The sequence below is a fragment of the Macrosteles quadrilineatus genome, unplaced genomic scaffold, assembly GCF_028750875.1.
Source record: "Macrosteles quadrilineatus isolate MER2022 unplaced genomic scaffold, UCM_ALF_1.0 Scaffold_1__1_contigs__length_201487025, whole genome shotgun sequence".
In the NCBI taxonomy this organism is placed as follows: Eukaryota; Metazoa; Arthropoda; class Insecta; order Hemiptera; family Cicadellidae; genus Macrosteles; species Macrosteles quadrilineatus.
Window position 1 is genome coordinate 69,465,858 of NW_026542594.1, and position 18,705 is coordinate 69,484,562.

General features: G+C 31.8%; 1 protein-coding gene across 1 annotated transcript in view; it reads left to right on the forward strand.

The window, feature by feature from the left end:
* Nucleotides 1–8,706: 8,706 nt before the first annotated feature.
* LOC128982040 (uncharacterized) overlaps nt 8,707–18,705 on the forward strand; it is a 118,741-nt gene continuing 108,742 nt past the window's right edge. Inside the window, exon 1 of the mRNA XM_054401081.1 lies at nt 8,707–8,885. Within this exon, the coding sequence (XP_054257056.1) occupies nt 8,821–8,885 (65 nt within the window). The 5' untranslated portion in view covers nt 8,707–8,820. The remainder of the gene's footprint in view (nt 8,886–18,705) is intronic.

An 18,705-nucleotide genomic window follows, 5' to 3' on the forward strand; every position in this document is an offset into this window, starting at 1 on the left:
CATTTTAACAGAAAATTTGACAAAAAAATTTATATAATGGAAGCAAGTAGAGTAAAACATTTCTGATTTTTATCTTTAAAAACATATATTCACAAAGTTTACTAAATTATTTACTTTGTTAACATTTCTTTACATTTGAAAGTTATTGTTGTGTTGAAGGAATGTTTAACATGGAATAACCACATTGACGAAATAATCGACGATACAAGATTAAATAGAAATTCTGTTTTTAGCGAATTTCCCATATAGGGAATAAGCTATTACCGCAGTACTCATGGTAAGACCTGTACCTGGGACCGATTTATTTTTTCGTTTTGAGGTCCCTAGAGGCCAAAAACACCATCCGTTCAAATTCATGTACGATAACTCGAGCAAAAATGATCCGATTTTTATGAAATTTGGTACAAACGTGTGGTTTTTCCAATTTTTGACCCTAAAAGCGCAACATTTTACAATTTATTTTCACACCATTTTGTAGAGCATAAAAAAACAAATGATTTAGTATATTGAAGCGTTATTGTGCGCCTAATGGTTACGGAGAAAATTCCAAATAACTGTAAATTTAAAATCCCTATGTTATTCTTAGGGAGAATAAGTCAACTGTTGTAGTTTGCTTGTTTATGAACATATTATGATCGAATTTGGAAAATTCAATAATTTCTTACTAAACTATTAACATAAAAAAACCCACCTTTTTACCCTCCCAGTTGCAGCAAACCTAAGTACTCGTTAAACTAATTCTATTTAAATAGGGAATGAATATGATATTTTTAAGAAGGCATTTTAGTGTAAATCCAATCAGGCTAATGGAAATTCGCTTAGTCTGCAAGTTTGCTGTGGCGGGGGTATTTTTACATAATATGTTGAAGATTATACAGGGTGTTCATTTGAAAACTTTCCATATCTGTTGTGTGCAAAGGTAAGGCTTTTAACATTTGTTTGTTCTCATTTACCCCTAATTTGGACATGCCAAATCCAATAAAATTATTTTCAATTTTGAAAATGCCCCAAAAGGGCCCAATTCGGGGGGTAGGGGTGCTTTTTGAGAAATTTTCAAATGGAAACATGGGTTGTGTGATACATCAATTTAAAGGTCTAATCACCCCAATCATTTTGGTGCAAAAAAAGTTTAATTATCTTTAACCGTATTTACAGGGTGGGTCAAAATGTTTTAAAAAAGGACTTAGAAGTTAAGTACCGTATTACCCTAACTACTGAACGAAACAGTGCCAAATTTCTTTCCAAGCTTATTCTTGAGCTACCCTTTAAGATAACTTGTAGTAAGGGCATTTTCCAAGTTATTTTCTAATTTTTAAAAAATCCCAAATTTTAAGAATAAAAGAAAGCTGAAAACTCAAAATTCTTAAATAGCAAGGTATAACAAATTTCATACCACGTGAAAGGTCCTTTTTTAACAAACATTTTACGTATTTAAGTTTTCTTTCTATCTCTTACCGTTTAAAAATTGCAGTAGAAAAACATAATTTTCTATGGTAAAATTGTAACTAGTTTTCTAATAAAACACATTGCACTTTGTTCAACGATGTAGTAGGATTCATAACAAATTGATCAACTACTTTTACGTGTGTCAGAATTCATCTTGGACCCCTCATCCTGTTCTTTTCTCATTGGTAACTGAGCCAGTTTCAGAAAACTTCCTAACTAAATCATTTACAGCCATATGACTCAAGGTCTTACCTGGATATCTATTGTTAAACACTTTGCAGTTATCCTGGAACACTTTTGTTATGACCAATAAGTAAAATAAAGTCTATTTTTTTAAGTTTACACCATATTTGATTAGGTACGACAGGAAATGGTACTTTTGAAATTAATACTACCATTGACTAGTCAATGGTACTACAGAAAGCGGCCCACGCTTGGGGTTTTCTCATCAGCTATAAAACTTGTTTTTCACAAAGTAAAACGTAATGACTTGTTTGCCTATCTGCCTAAAAATAATTATGAATTGTTTCCTTCAGTTATTACACCATTTAATGTGTCTATTGACGAATTTTGGCTGTTTTATTAGAAAACTAGTTACAATTTTACCATAGAAAATTATGTTTTTCTACTGCAATTTTTAAACGGTAAGAGATAGAAAGAAAACTTAAATACGTAAAATGTTTGTTAAAAAAGGACCTTTCACGTGGTATGAAATTTGTTATACCTTGCTATTTAAGAATTTTGAGTTTTCAGCTTTCTTTTATTCTTAAAATTTGGGATTTTTTAAAAATTAGAAAATAACTTGGAAAATGCCCTTACTACAAGTTATCTTAAAGAGTAGCTCAAGAATAAGCTTGGAAAGAAATTTGGCGCTGTTCCGTTCAGTAGTTAGGGTAATACGGTACTTAACTTCTAAGTCCTTTTTTAAAACATTTTGAACCACCCTGTAAATACGGTTAAAGATAATTAAACTTTTTTTGCACCAAAATGATCGGGGTGATTAGACCTTTAAATTGATGTATCACACAACCCATGTTTACATTTGAAAATTTCTCAAAAAGCACCCCTACCCCCCAAATTGGGCCCTTTTGGGGCATTTTTCAAAATTGAAAATAATTTTATTGGATTTGGCATGTCCAAATTAGGGGTAAATGAGAACAAACAAGTGTTAAAAGCCTTACCTTTGCACACAACAGATATGGAAAGTTTTCAAATGAACACCCTGTATATAAATAAACTTTTATGCAAATATATTAACATTTTATTTGACACTTATAGTAGTGTTTAATCAACAAAGTAAATAGTCTGGGAATAAAGATGACGTATGTACAGGTAATTTGTTTATTAAATGTTACCATGACCAGTTCCATTTGGAGGAAAAAATAATATTACAGTATCAGGAAATTTTAACCATGCACCGCCTGTTGCTCCAAGCAAAACAGGTTTAAATAAGGCCCGGCATGCGTAGTATAGATAATAAAGGGAGCATTCATAAACTTCATAAACATAGATTTTACTGATGTTCCAGTAAAAAGTCATATTCTTTTATCACTGTAAAATAAAAATTAGATCACTGTTAAAATAATAGTATATTATGTTACTAGTCCTGAAAATAAGTGTTTACCAGACGAGTGTGGTCGTTCCCGTGCGAGACGAAGTCGAAAACGGGATTACCATACGAGTCCGGTAACACATTTTGGACGAGTTACGTACGATAGTTTACACCATACTACTAAATCTGTACAAATCCTTGTATATTTCCACCAACTAAAGGACTAAACAATTTATGAGTAAAATAAACTTTTTTAAAACAAAACGTTTTTAAACGCACTAAAAAGTAGAAAATAATTTATAAATATGTGGGGAGTATAAATACTTGTAAGATTTAACAAACATACAAACAAACACACAAACTTTCACATTTATAGTATTAGTAAGATTGTTTATCTCTTATTTTGAAATGTTTGTTTGTATATATAATCTCTTGGGAGCATAACCTGTATCTCTTAACCTCTGCTCTTCGAACTGTCAAATTTAATTATTTACAGCTGACTTAAAATAATTGTTATACAGTATTTACATTCTTTCAAAATGTAAACAAGGAAAATTTGGAAGCCGATGGGGCGTAGCCCAAGATAACTATTAAAATTAAATGATATAATATTGAATTATCATCCATTTGTGAGCTATGTTTCAAATTTCAAGTCTCTAGCTCATCGGGAACTTCGTTTAAAATTGACATCAAAATTTGTAGGAAAGCGAGCTAATGAAATCAAGCCCATGAGGCGTAGCCCAAGAGAAATGTGAAAATTAAATGATATAATATCGCATTGTCATCCATTTGTGAGCTATGTTTCAAATTTCAAGTCTCTAGCTCACCGGGAAGTATAGCGATTTTATTATTATGATTTTATTTGCAAGAAAGTGAGTTAATAAAAACAAGCTCATGGGGCGTAGCCCAAGGGAAATATGAAAATTAAATGATATAATATTGCATTGTCTTCCATTTGTGAGCTATATTTCAAGTTTCAAGTCTCTAGCTCATAGGGAAGTTAGTATAAAATTGATTGCAAAATCTGTACCGGACAAGAAAGCGAGCTAAAAAAACGTTTTAATGATAAAATCACTAGTCATAACCTCTAAGAGAGGTTATGTTTTTGTTTATAACCACTCATTGCTAAATACAGTATAATCAGCCGATTGATGTCCGGTAAAACTCATTACAGTGCAGCAGTGCGCAATGAAACCCCATTTGAATAACTGGCGGCAAACAGCTGTTTTCTGGACTAAATCCTTGCGTGGGGGGTTCGTCAAAATAATGTAGTGTAGCGTAAACAAATTTCGCATATTCTTTTCATATCTAACTAGCTTACCCCGTCGTGGTTTTGCTCACGAAAATTTATGTAAAACATAAGTGACCACGTTAAACTAAGAGAGAACTTCTTCATTTACAGCTTGATCGTCTACCAGGAGCTTCGGACTGATGCCACTCTGAAACAACCTACATAATAATTCTGGCCAGAAAACAATGACCTAATAGTCCAATAGTATTTTCAGATCTCTCATAACTTTATTGGAAAGTTTTATGTATCTTAAAGTAATATTAAGTAACATAATCACCTTGCACGATGTTTTTTGTGGTTCTTATAACCCTCAAAGGCCCGAAACAGTGGCTGGTCTACAGCCGGGCTATATAGCCCCGAGTCTACAGTGTCTATGATGTTTTTACTAAGCGAAATGTAGGCCTACTCACACAAGAGTGGTTTTCCTAACCTCTCGTTAAAGGAATTATTAACACTCGATATTATGCATACATTTCTATACGAAAACAACCATAAATAGCTAATACTTGTTACATAATTCGAAAAAAAATAACGTGAACTAGGATTGTAAAGCAAAATAGTTATCTGAAATTGCATGATTGTGCCATCTTTATTAGCCTAGGGATGGACGCGATTGAACTTATCAAGTACTTCTGATCTTCTCTCTTGAGCACCCATTATAAATAATCATAAAGTAGTGATAGAGGAGGTTGACACCTTCCTTTAAAGTACAGTATTAGATGAAAATCGGTTGTAAATTATCGTTCCTTTCACATTAATAAATTCTTAACACATAAAATAATATGCTTTTTTTTAGAAACAGAAACAAATTTAGTGTACATATCTTGATTTTTATTTGCTCCCCCTATACATAGTAAATGGAGAAAGTAATGTTTTCGTCGAAATTTTCGAGTTTGAGGTTTGAGTTTTGAGTGGATATATCCGTTTTGGCCCCTCCTGAACCCAAAAAAGTGGTCTTCGAAGTGATGTCTGTGTGTGTGTGTGTGTGTGTGTGTGTGTGTGTGAGTGTGCGTGTGTGTGGATGTGTGGATGTGTACATAGCTGCAGACCACACCTGTAGTCCGATTTTAATGGAATTTGGTATGTAGGTACTAGTCCATCGTATCTCCAGGAATTTCTTTCCAATTTTTCGAAACTTTGTTTTTTAATGGCGATTTTTCCATAAATTAACGGAAAATAGTATATTTTCGTAAATGGCACGAACGATTTTGATAAACGTTATAGTCCTTGAAATTCTGAACAAAATAATAGAAAATCACATTTCCGTAAAAATTACGGATCTAAAGTTATTGCAACTTATGTTATTTTTTTATAAAAACCCCATAAAATAACAAAAAATCTGATTTACAAAAAGACCGTTTTCGACTAAAATTCATGGTCCTTTGATTTTTTAACAAAATGGTTCAAATCCCATTTCCGTAAAGGTTACGGATTTATGGTCCTAAAAATGAATCTATTATGGTCCTTATAATTTCTAAACAAAATAGCAATCAAATATGCAATCCCCCATTGATATCGTTGCTGTAACAATTATAGTTCAAAGATTATAATGCAACTTTTGTGATTTTTTCCCTGTAGAATATCATAGTTATTCCCACCACTTACCAATGATAAAAGTTGTCGAGAAGCTAATGGGAGAAAGTATGTGTCAGGTTGCTGATACAGTTTATTAAATTTGTTTAACGATTACAAAAAGTGTTATGCAGTAAAACACCAAATTTCAAGCCATAAAATAATTTAAACATTTTTGTTTTTTCTGCCCCTGAGCTATAAGACTTAATAAATGGTTTTAAGACGTCCTCCTGCCGCCGATAACCGTGACGGGCCCGTTCGATGGATTGATCTCGTTCGTAATATGTTTTATACTTGTTCGTGTTTAAATTTATGTGTTTTTTACGTCCTGTATTGTTTTTATAAACTTTTTAACGACGTCAATTTGACCGATATGTGAGCAAGAAGTTATCCTGCTGACTTACGTGATCATGGTGCAACACAGCATCGAAACCTGGTTGTAGAGTTTTAACGACCATTTGAGCTACTGATAAAGGTAACTTAAAACCATTCATAAAATAATGCAAAGATTTTTATTTAAATTAAATAAATACAGTACAATCAACCGGCTTTTAATAGTATAACATTCAAAAATATTCATCCGTGGAAATGTAAACAAATCTTTTATCTATAAGGATAACACTGGAACTTTAGAGGTCACTGGGGCAGAGCCCTGATGGAAATTCTTGAAAACGCTTCTTATTGCACACCTAGAGCCTAATTAGAATCTCGATGCCAATTCCTGAGTTCTTATGGCTAGTAGATTTTGAAAAACTGTGATCAGTGAGTGGTATTCGACTTTTATAAGTATAGATTACAGTGAATACCGGAGGTAGTTTTCGTTCTAACTATCCGTTCTAGTTCTTAATTATCACCTTTAACCCACTGAATGTTTAAATAGGCCTATTCGGATAGGATGTGTAGTCAATCATACCTTTAGAAGGAATGCCGATGCCACCAAATAAACTTACACTATGAGTAGTTTAAATATTTATGTTGTATCAGACACAGATCTATGGTTAAGTTTGGTCAATGAGGCCTTTACACTGATTTTGTTAAACCTTTACAAAAAGAGTCTAAAAAGAAATAATAAATGAGTCAGGGTGCTAGTTAAGTGACTTTTACCAAGATCTAAGCATTATCTCAACATACAAACATACAAATATGCCTTTTCATATTTCACAATGCCAATTTCTGAAAATCGAATTCCAATCAGGGAAGTCTTTTTTTATTATCATTAGCTACAAGACCTTAGAAAATCAGTATTTATTCACAAACCATTAATAATTATGTTTGCTGCCTTTAGAAGAGTTAAAACTCTGGGATAATTTAAATTATTGATTTGGAATGACATCAACAAAAGCAAACCAAGAGACTGTTTTTACACAAAAGAATATGGTGTACAGGGTTATCTTATCCATCCTGACACATAAATAACATTACAATAATTTTTTCACATTGGACCGTTTTAGGGCCTTATGTTCAGTTCTTTCACCTAATATTTTTTCTTTAGCCTGTTTAGAACAGCTGATGATATAAAAATGATTAATAATATTGTAAAAATAATTATTCCTTTCTGTTCTTCTTGTAAACATGGTTTACTATTTTTTTTTCTCTCTTAATATTTCATTTTTATTCACAAACACTCCACACCTTATGTCCCTACAATCCACTAGTTATTATGAAACCAGTAAATCTATCGATAACTAGACTTGTGTTATTTGTATTAAACATATGAAAACTATATAAGGATTATTTACATTGTAACTTTCTTATAAATAGGGTAATGAGGAAATCGGCCAATACATCCAAGCAAGTCTTTGTAGGCCAACGTTTAAAACCTCGTAGGTTTAATTTTAATCTTATGGACAAGTTTTCCTTCAAACTTAATAATAGCTTTCAATAAAACACATAACTGTAACTAGTCTATGCTTCGTTCAAAGGTTAGATATTACTGAATGGCAATGGGGCGTTTGATCTGCTTTACAGTAAAACAACATCAGCATTATTCGTAACATATACATAGACGGTCGCTAACATCATGCTATACAACGTTTTACTGCATGTACGGGACTACCAAAGTCATTATCATTGATATAAATGCCCCTACTTCATGATCTGTAATGCGTTTACTGGAAGTCAGATTTTCTGTTTAAATTCATTACTTCCACAAAAATACTAACATTTCGTTGAATTTTGTAAGACGATATGTTATAAGAATTGTCCAGAATATTCATCTTTCAGATACACATTGAATATCATTTACTTGTTTTGTTTTTATTTTCTCCGAGTAAAATATATAGCCTAACTACAAAATCAATATAATATAACAATGCACAGAAGTGTATGATAAATCACAAACTAATTCTAAAAGATTACTTAAAAATAATTTATTTCCAAATAATTGTTTTGTTTACAAAGTTTGCGTATTCGTTGCCTGTCCATTATAAATTACTCTAGAACAATATATTGCAAACATATGTATCGGACGAGATTAGGTGCAAGAAAATACATCGCAAACCAGTGTCTGTTGTTACGTGGAAAGAGAAATAAATACAATAAATACATATCTTACGTTATATATATATAAACTAACTTACTATCTTAAGCAAATAAATACAAAAATGATGTTCTATTATACTGTAAAATAATCGTATAACAAGTCATGTTCTAGTTATCAAACGCATTTACTTTAATTACGTAATATTCCTACCCACGTACCTATTACCGTACCTTGCTTAGTTAGTTTTATGGCTCGATAATACCAGCAGAATTAGTCCTGTGGCCAAGTTCTCCGAGGGGAGGTGTAATGCGATAAGCGCCGCGGCGCGGTATATAACGCGCGACACCGCGACCGCCCCAGCACAAGTCACTCGACGCCCGCCCCAGCGCCACACAGCACGCCATCCCTCACAGACACTCGTACGCAACTATCTACCACGTTTTCTTTTCTTTCGTAGTTTTCAGTTGAGGTAGCGCCATGCTCCTAGTCCTGTGTATGGCAGCGCTACTCACCGCCCCCCTAGCTCAGGCCCGCCCTTACAGGTAAAATACAAACTGAACTCATCACAATGTATACATTAGTTAAGTAGACTTGTAAGCTACTATTTGTGGAGTAAGTTTATTCAATTATTTATAGGTATTGTTAATTCGTTTTAAGATATTGGTTTTCAATAAGAATCAAACAAATATCTTAAGTTCGTTGTTTTTTTTCATTAACTAGCAGCAAAACCCGGCGTTGCCTGGGTCAAAATATAATTCGCAATAATGGTAATAAAATATGTTTTTGATTGGGTAATATGTACAGTATCTTGAACTTAACAAATTCAAACTTCCAATGCCTCAAATTAATGCATTTACTTCTAGGGATATTTGAAGACCAAGACATATAAAATAACTAAAATAAAAATAGAGTTGTGTTATCAACTGCAAACAAGTTATAATTATTTTTGGTCCGATCTTAAATAATCGATAGGTCAAATGAAATCTGGTATTTCACTGAAGATTATTAGACCAAAACGTAGGCCTATAGGATTATGTAATTAACACTAGTGAAATACATATTTAATTGAAGTGAGAATTTAAAAAATCACATTTATGTGTTTTGGTCGGGTAATACAATAGATAAATTAATGGTGATGCTTGATGGCAAATCTGTGCGTGCATACCTTTAAATTAAGACCAAAATTGTGAAAATCGGTTGGTTACAAGAGCCAAACGAACTCGGAAAAGAAAAAAACCAAATTCTATAATTAATTAAGAAATGTACAGGAAAGAGGTTGTTTTTGTGCGTAACCCGAAATATTAATCAGATAAATGAAATGGATGGTGATGCTTGATGGCAATTCTGTGCTTGCATTCCTTTAATTTAAAAACAAAATTATGAAAATCGGTTGGGAAGGGAGAGCCAAACCTACTCAGAAAAGAAAAAAAACTATATTTTTAAATATATAGATTAAGTGATGAGTAAAATGTATTAATGTTATAAATTCAGTATGCCAAAAATAAATATTTTACTAGTATATATAAATTATTTAATTAGTTCTCATCCCCAATAAAATATATTATCAGTTAAGTTAAAAACATCATCACTAAAGTAGACTTGTTTTGTTACTATATGTAAAAGCAATCCATTTGTACCTACCTATAAGCAGGTTACGAAATAGATTTTATATTAAGGATTAAATTTAGTTTGAATTCTTAAGTAGTAACTTAATAAGTTGAGCTGTTATTTTAAAAACAAGAACGGTAAATATAATTTTTCTCAGCGCTCACTCGTTATTTCCCCTTCCAATAAACTTATAGCGTCCAGTATAAAACTGCCTTTTAAAAGTGGATTTGTTCTGTTAGCCTACTGTATTTAAATGAAAGCAACTCTATATGTTGGTTACTGTTGTACGATGATAATTTATTTAAACATTCAAAACGCAGTGAAAAATCGATTCATATTTATTACAATCCTACTAAAGATTTACAATAAATTTGTTTAGTAACGCATACTAGTAATGACTAGTAATTTTAGAGTTAAGAAAGAGACTGAGTACATTATAATTTGATGTTCCTAAAGTTATAGCCACCATAAAGTAAAATACCCCCGCTGCAGCAAACCTGCAGACTAAGCGAATTTCCATTTGACTGATTGGATTTACACTGAAATGTCTACTTAAAAATATAACATTTATTCTTGATTTAAATAGAATAAGTTTAACAAGTACTTAGGTTTGCTGCAACAGGGAGGGTAAAACTGATTTTTTTTGTAAAATGTGAATAGTTAGTAAGAAATAAAAACATTTTCCAAATTTGATCAAAATATGTTCACAAACAAGCAAACTACAACAGTTTACTTATTCTCCATAAGAATAACATGGGAATTTTAAATTTACAATTTTTTGGAATTTTCTCCGTAACCATTAGGCGCATAATAACGCTTCAGTATACTAAATTATTTGTTTTTTTAAGCTCTACAAAATGGTTTGGAAAGAAATTGCTAAATTTTATGTTTTTTGGGTCAAAAATTAGAAAAACCTATTTTTACCCCATAAAACCCCCCGTAAACCCCCGTTCCCATGGTCCGATCATGCTGGATTGCGAACTCGTTCGAATAAACGTACTTTTACACGTTTGTACCAATTTTCATCAAAATCGGATCATTTTTGCTCGAGTTATCGTGCTGACGGACACATATATATATATATATATAAATATATATATATAAATATATATATATATAAATATATATATATATATATATGAATTTGAACGGATGGTGTTTTTCGCCTCTAGGGACCTCAAAACGAAAAAAAAAATCGGTCCCGCGTCCAGGTCTTACCATGAGTACTACGGTAATAGCTTATTCCCTATATGGGAAATTCGCTAAAAGATTGAACAAAAACCAGTATATTTTGTTAAAAATACCCCTTGCAACAAACCTACATACTAAGCTAATTTCCACTTTTCTGATTACATTTTTATTAAATATTTCCTTAAACATGTCAGATTCATGCAAGATTCAATTACTATTTAAATAACAGTATGTTTAACGAGTACCTGGGTTTGCTGCTACAGGGGCGGTAATAAGTGTGTTTTAGTACGCTTAGCAGGCTTAAATAAATTGCACACCGGAAACAAACTTGTACTGGAAATAATTATAGTATATTTCATAACAAGAGTAGAACGTGAGTTATTACATATTTGAGACCATATGTTTCAGTGCGAGTTATCGAACACTTTATATGGTCAAGAATGTATAGACCCACTTTCCTACTAGACCACTAAATTTTGAACGTTACTTTGCGCTACACTACAAAGACTAATTATTTTCTTAATTAAAACAGACATTGGATATTTCTTTATTGCAGTTAGGGACATTACAAAATCATAGCATTTTTTAGGTTGGTTGTGCAGTTTTGGTTGTTGAAAATTGAAACAGTTGATAAAACAATAACAAGTATTTGTTTGTTTACGTCGGCAAAATACAAGAAAGATAGTAAACATTACTTTCGCATGGTAAACATTCTTTTGCCATAGTAAACAATGTAATGATGGATGTTCGCAAGTGATAAATTGCAACGAAAACATGTAATTTCACAGTAGTGTAGCGAAAAATAAATTTTAATTTATTAACTTTATTAATATGTATCAATAAACAATCAAACTAGAATAGATTATTTATTCTCATTAAAATCGCATGGGAATTTTAAATTTACATCTTGTTTTTTTCAATTCAAAAGTACGGAAACGGCATTTTATTTCTAGCATCATTGCAAATAATACGATAGAGGTTTTTCACATATACACAATTACAAACCCTGAAATTTGCAATTTTTAAACAAATGACATACAGAGTCGCAAACCTGATCTCAAATGGTTCATTGCAGCCAAAATTACGATTTTAGTCTTGTTGGATGGACGGAATTTTGTCAACCGTTGGTGATAGTGAAACAACTTTATCACATAAGTACTGTAACTACTTTAAGATTTACTTTTTGAAGATCATTTATTTTTTCCCTCCCAGCTAAATTAGGAATCGGTCTCCGCCTATAGACTCGTTTGATGCAAACCAGACCCAAAAAGGCGGTTCGTCCCAGATTAAATTCATCCCAGCCAAAACGGATGCTGGTTAAAATTACAAGGAGTAAGTAGATTTGTTCAACAAGTTCCAGTTCGTAATTTTAAACCACCGCTGTGTTTGTTAGAGGTGTTAGGTATAGAGGGATTTGCGGTACCTTGTACTTCCAGTAGATACTTAATCAAGCTATCTACTACTTGACCTCTTCTCTCGTTAAAGATTTCCTTCCGATTTCTTTTGGAATTTTAAAATGTAAAAAGTATATACCATTTAACCCCCCCCCTCCTCAAATCAAACCCCCTATTACTTTTGCATCAAAACATTTCAGTTGAATTTGACTACAAATGCATATTTAACTACCTTTTTATTATTGGCATTTTACTTAGTACAGGATTAATCAGTAACATATTTTCTCCGAGGAAATTTCCACAATCACCTAACCAGAAAAAAGCCTAGGGTCGGAGCCCCCAGTGATCCAAAGGCGAATAAGTAGATTTTTAAGTACAGTATTTATTTGCAACACTGTTTCATTAAATGCTTTTGATTCAAAAAATAAAATGCCGTTACCGAATTTTTGGCCACAGGAGGAGGACACAGTTTGATAAAATTTGCTACTTTAAATTTACAATATACTTTCGTATTACACATCTAAAATAGCCATTATGTTTTACCGCTTCACCCAAACAATAAAAAAAAAAAGATTTGAAAAATACAAATTATTCATGAAATTAAAAACATAAAAATAACTGTAAACAATCCGACATTGACAGTTCTCATTGTTTATCACAGTCTTTTGTTGCTGCTTAGTTCAAATTAGCTGTTTTCATAAATGCAAACAAATATAAGTGCTGCACCCTTGGTAAAACTTATAACTTTTTAATGCTTTTTTATATCTTAGAACCAACTTTGTAGTTGAACTAGCTGACTAAATTCCACAATATTTATCAATGTAGGGAGTTTAAACTCTTAATGAAATTTGCACGCCAAGTTAATTCTACGATAAACGTTCGGATTCACTGATAAAAATGAGTGTTAATAAACGGTATCAGCATTCTGACACATACTTTCTCCCATAAGTTTGTCAACAACCTTTATCATGTGTAAGTGGTGAGTGTAAATATACGCAAATGGGATTTGTACAATATTGTTCAGAATTTAAAGGACAATAAACATAAAAAAACACACATACAAAACATTTTATCATATCAAACCAATAGGCCAATAGGTAGCATGTTCTATATGACATGCTAAATTTTTATCAAAATCGTTCGGGCAATTTTTGGGAAATCCGATTTTTCTGTTATTTTATTGGGGTTTTATGGGAAAATGACATAATTTACAATAACTTTTGAACCGTAATTTTTACAGAAATGGGATTTGTACCATTTTGTTCAGAATATAAAGGACTATAACATACTAAATTTTTAACAAAATCGTTCGGGCCATTTTTGGGAAAATCATATTTTTCCGTTATTTTATGGGGTTTTATGGGAAAATCCTCATTAAAAATAAAAATGTCTAAAAAATTTAAAAAAAACTATCAAAACTGTAAAGACTATAACAGACTATGTTAAATCAAACCTGGTTTTTTTTCTGAAATCCTATTTTTCATTATTTTATAGGGTTTTTATGGGAAAATAACATATTTGACCATAACTCTTGAACCGTAATTTTTACAGATATGGGATTTGTACCATTTTATTCAGAATTTAAACGGCTACAACATACTAAATTTTTATCAAAATCGTTCAGGCCGTTTTTGAGAAAATCCGATTTTTCCGGTTTTTTATGGGTTTTTATGGGAAAATCCCCATTAAAAATAAAAATTTCAAAAAAATGAAAAAAATGCCTGGAGATACCATGGATTAGAGCCTACATACCAAATTTCATCGAAATCGGACCACAGGTGTGGTCTCTAGCTCTGTACACATCCAGACACACAGACACACACACACACACACGCACACACACACACACACACACACAGACATCACTTCGAAAACCACTTTTTTGGGTCCAGGGGGACCCAAAACGAATATATCCACTCAAAACTCAAACTCGAAAATTTTGACGAAAACAATACTTTCTCCATATACTATGGTATAGGGGGAGAAAGTAAAAATCATCGTGGGCTTGAGAATAAATTGGAAATATATTATTACGGCGGGTTCGTTTGAATATAGAATTCAACATTTATTTACTTCGCATTCCAATAACCGAGTTTAATAAACCTCGATTAAACCACAAAGTAATGATTTGTTGTTGTGGTTAAATGAACATGTCACTAATTGATTCAAACTGTTATCTTCCCCTAACAATCGAGAAATTATGTTTTGATTAAGCCGGTTTACCGTGATTATTGATGTTCACGTTGTTAATGTGATAATAATAAAAATAGTTAATACCCGTATAACATCCACGCGTTTGTATTACATCCTGATACTTAAAGTATTATTTCAATTAAAAGATAGGCACAAAACAATTATGGAAAGCTAAATGGCTTGTTTCACATAATCAAAGATAAATCAAAAAGGCATGCATTGAATTTTGTGCAAACTAATTATAATGTGTGCATAACCTTTGCATAATTTATTCTAGTCTTTTGTTAGGAATTGTTACGTCCTTGAATTTATTTTTCAAGCGTGCATACGGAAGACGAGGGTACTTCCTGAGTCACAATTTTCCTCATTAAAGGGGTAAGGACTTAATTGTGCGGCAGGAACCCAACAAATTCAACTATCTGATCTTAGCCGTTTAATTTACAGGACTTAACGGCAAGTTTCCAAACAAGAACTTAGCGCTTAGTCTTGATGGAAAATAACTTAGGCTGTTTCCAGTGGCCAACGCACGATAACAAATTACAAAGACTGTTGCAGACAGAATACTCGTCTAAAATTTAGTTTGCTTGTTTATGGATATATTTTAATACTAACTAATTGTTTATTGTTTACAAAGCTATCAACACATAATAAAATACCCCCGCCGCAGCAACCCTGCAGACTAAGCGAATTTCAACTTGTCTGATTACATGTTTACTAAAATATTTCAATAAATAAGACACATTTATTCCCAATTAAAATTACATTAGATTTAACACGTGCTTAGGTTTGCTGCTACAGGGAAGGTAAAAAGTGTTTTTGAACCATACGTCAATAGTATAGGAAGAAATAAATAAATTTGCCAAATTTTATCAATATATATCCATAAACAAGTAAACTACAACAGTTTTAATTTTCTCCCTAAGAATAACATGGGAATTTTTAATTACAGGTATACGGGAATTCGCTTAGTCAGCAGGTTTGCTTTTGTGGGGGTTTTATAAGATAAGCTATTTCAAAAAGTAATCTACTAACATTTGTTATACATAGGTTAAAAGAAATTCAATCAAAATGTTTAAAATATGTTTTTCCTAATTACAATTAAGTGTTCAATCAATCAATCAATTTAAAAAATAACGAGCTGTTGTTCCGTCCTACGTACGGGAATCGAGTAGTCCATTAAAACTGTATATAGTGCGTCTATTACTAATTCAATCATAGTTTAAGCAGTTCAAAATGTATAGTAAAGAAAAAGCTGCCAAGAAGAATAAAAAAAGTGATCATTGTTATTTTTCCTACCTTTCCTCAAAAAGTCGATTAGTAAAATCATTTTCATAAGCTTTCTTTTGAAGACTCGTGAGCGGAGAATGAGAATCTTACTTATTTCCTATAATCTTTGATTATCATTAGGCCCTACTTCAGTATCCAATAGTCAATGCTATAATCAATGACAAAATCACAGAGTAAATAAACTAACCTCATAGTTCTATAGAATATTTTTTTATTCACCCAGCTGTTAGTTATAACAAATTATATTGCACGAAAACAAACTAAATATTTTAAACACTGCTCAAAAATATAAATTAGAACATCTAGTATTTTACTATGTATATTTTAATAATCTCTTATCCTCTTACCGAATAAATGAACGTATAAATGATTGTAGCATTACACATAGTATAAATAAGTAATTTCTACGTATTTCATTTCATTTTCATCCAAATGCTGAATGTGAGTCGACAACGCTTAATGTTTACAGCTGTTACGTTAACCAAATGGTATTATACCAAAAGCTAGAGTAGAAAGTTAGCGTCGGCTGCTAGACTTAAAAAAGATTTAAACTGAATTTCTAAAAAACTAAAACCCTAAACTAAAATTATGGCTTCGTCATTCCTTAGTTCTCAAAATTATCTTTCTTTTGACACAAAAATCATGAAAATCCGTCGAGCGGTTGATTCAGAATCGTGAAATAAAAAAAAACCCTGTCACGTTTTAATATATAAGATGATGACGCAGAGCCTTTTTCTAATAGGCGCGTATATGTTTGTGTGTTTATTTATTTGGTAACGAAACTGAGTGTTAATTTATTTATAGCCGTTTTTTTAGTTGTGTTACGCCTTACTTCACCAAGGATTTACTACATCATTTAGGCCTAATACATTTTTACATATGATCACTTACTGATCGATAAAATGTTATTAATTTGTTTGAATGTTATTTTTATTTTGGCCGAATTGTTTGAGATATTAATATTACGCTACTTATATAGAAACAAGTCTCTTACGTTCACTTGTGTAAGCTGTACCAATACTAAAGATAGAAAAAACTCTAAGTCAGGGATATGAAAACGAGAAGGCCTTTTAAGGACGGAATTATAAAATGACATGTGACTGCAGAGCTCAAACTTAGTATCAGTTACACTAGCTGGATAGGATCACTACTCTAGACTGTCATAGAAAGTTACTTTTTTGTAAACCTAATCCAATGTTCGTTGGCAGACATCTAACTAGCTTACTGTCAACCGGTCTAACTTCTTCTATTAAATAGGCTAAAGATATACCTAATCTAACGATTGTATGGTGTACTCAAAATAAGTCTACGAGTACTTTATGGCATACATATATTATGAGTAAATTTAAGTTAAAGTTTTTCAGGCTTGCTGAAAATATCTACTCGAAAGTTAAAAATTACATAGATTTAAATTACATCGACTACCTTGGTATACACACATATACTTTGACAGTGTCATTACACATTATCAAAGCAGCACTAATTCCTCGCTGTAACTCCACTTTATCAATGACAATCAATTAATTATGTAAACGCGTGGCTTTTGTGATCGACACACTTTAACTTACATCAATCAATCCAGGGAGATTGTAATGAAACTTTTAGCAAAGAACTTTGTACTTCTTCGGTATCCTGGATTTTACTTACGGATGATTAAATGTTTTTTTCTCTCTTTGAAATGTACAAGTTTTATCTCGAACTTGGCTTACATTTATGACGTAAATTTGTGCTATTGAAAGTAGATTACATGATAGTGGACACTTGGTACGGTATATGTATGAATAAAAATTAACTCAATTTAGATTTAACTATTTATCATTTCAGTCCATCTAATTTGCCATTACAATACGTTAGATGCGTTGAAGTCCAGTATTTCGGTTATAGTGTAGCTAAAATAAGGTATTCAAGCTGTGGGAAGTCTGATAAATTGGGTTTAGCTAAATATTTTAGCTGGCTATAGTTGGTTACAAATCTACACAATCCATTTCATCCATCCCACACTCATTTAAATTTATATTTGAATAAGGTTAAATTAATTCACCTTATTTACCCTTCCAATGTAAATAGTAAGACAGTCCTATATTTTACAAACATTATTAAACTGCAATTAAATATACCCGATATTTATGTTAGAGCTCAAAACAAACACTCCTGAAAAAAAAACACTAACTGAAAAAACCTAAAAAAAAACAAATGTAATGGCTTTTTTGATAACACGGCTCTCGTACTCTACAGTTGTATCGCTCTGCGAACACTGAGAAATAATAGGTTTCCTTCTTCAGAGGGCATGGTTAAATCTTTTTTGATATTGTTTTGTTTTGTTTTTTCCAGTCACTTTTAAAATACATTGTACGAGGGGACCAAGCATTGCTCGTAGCGTTTAATTTGTTCGAGACTTAAAAAAAGAAACGTAGGTCTACATATGTACAATTTCCATGAAGTCATAAAATACAGTCTAAATCATATTTTATAGAGCGTTTATTGACCTATATTTGACGTCAGCTTCCTATACCAATTAATTAACAACACGCACATTCCGGCGGCTTATTGTCGAAAACAACAAAACTTACTTAGAATTTTCCTTAAGACTTTCAGTTCATCATTAGAGTATTTATGCGGCAAAAAACTCTAAGATTTTTGAAATTCGTAATTATCCAATTGCTTAGTAAAACACCCCAAGTATATTAAA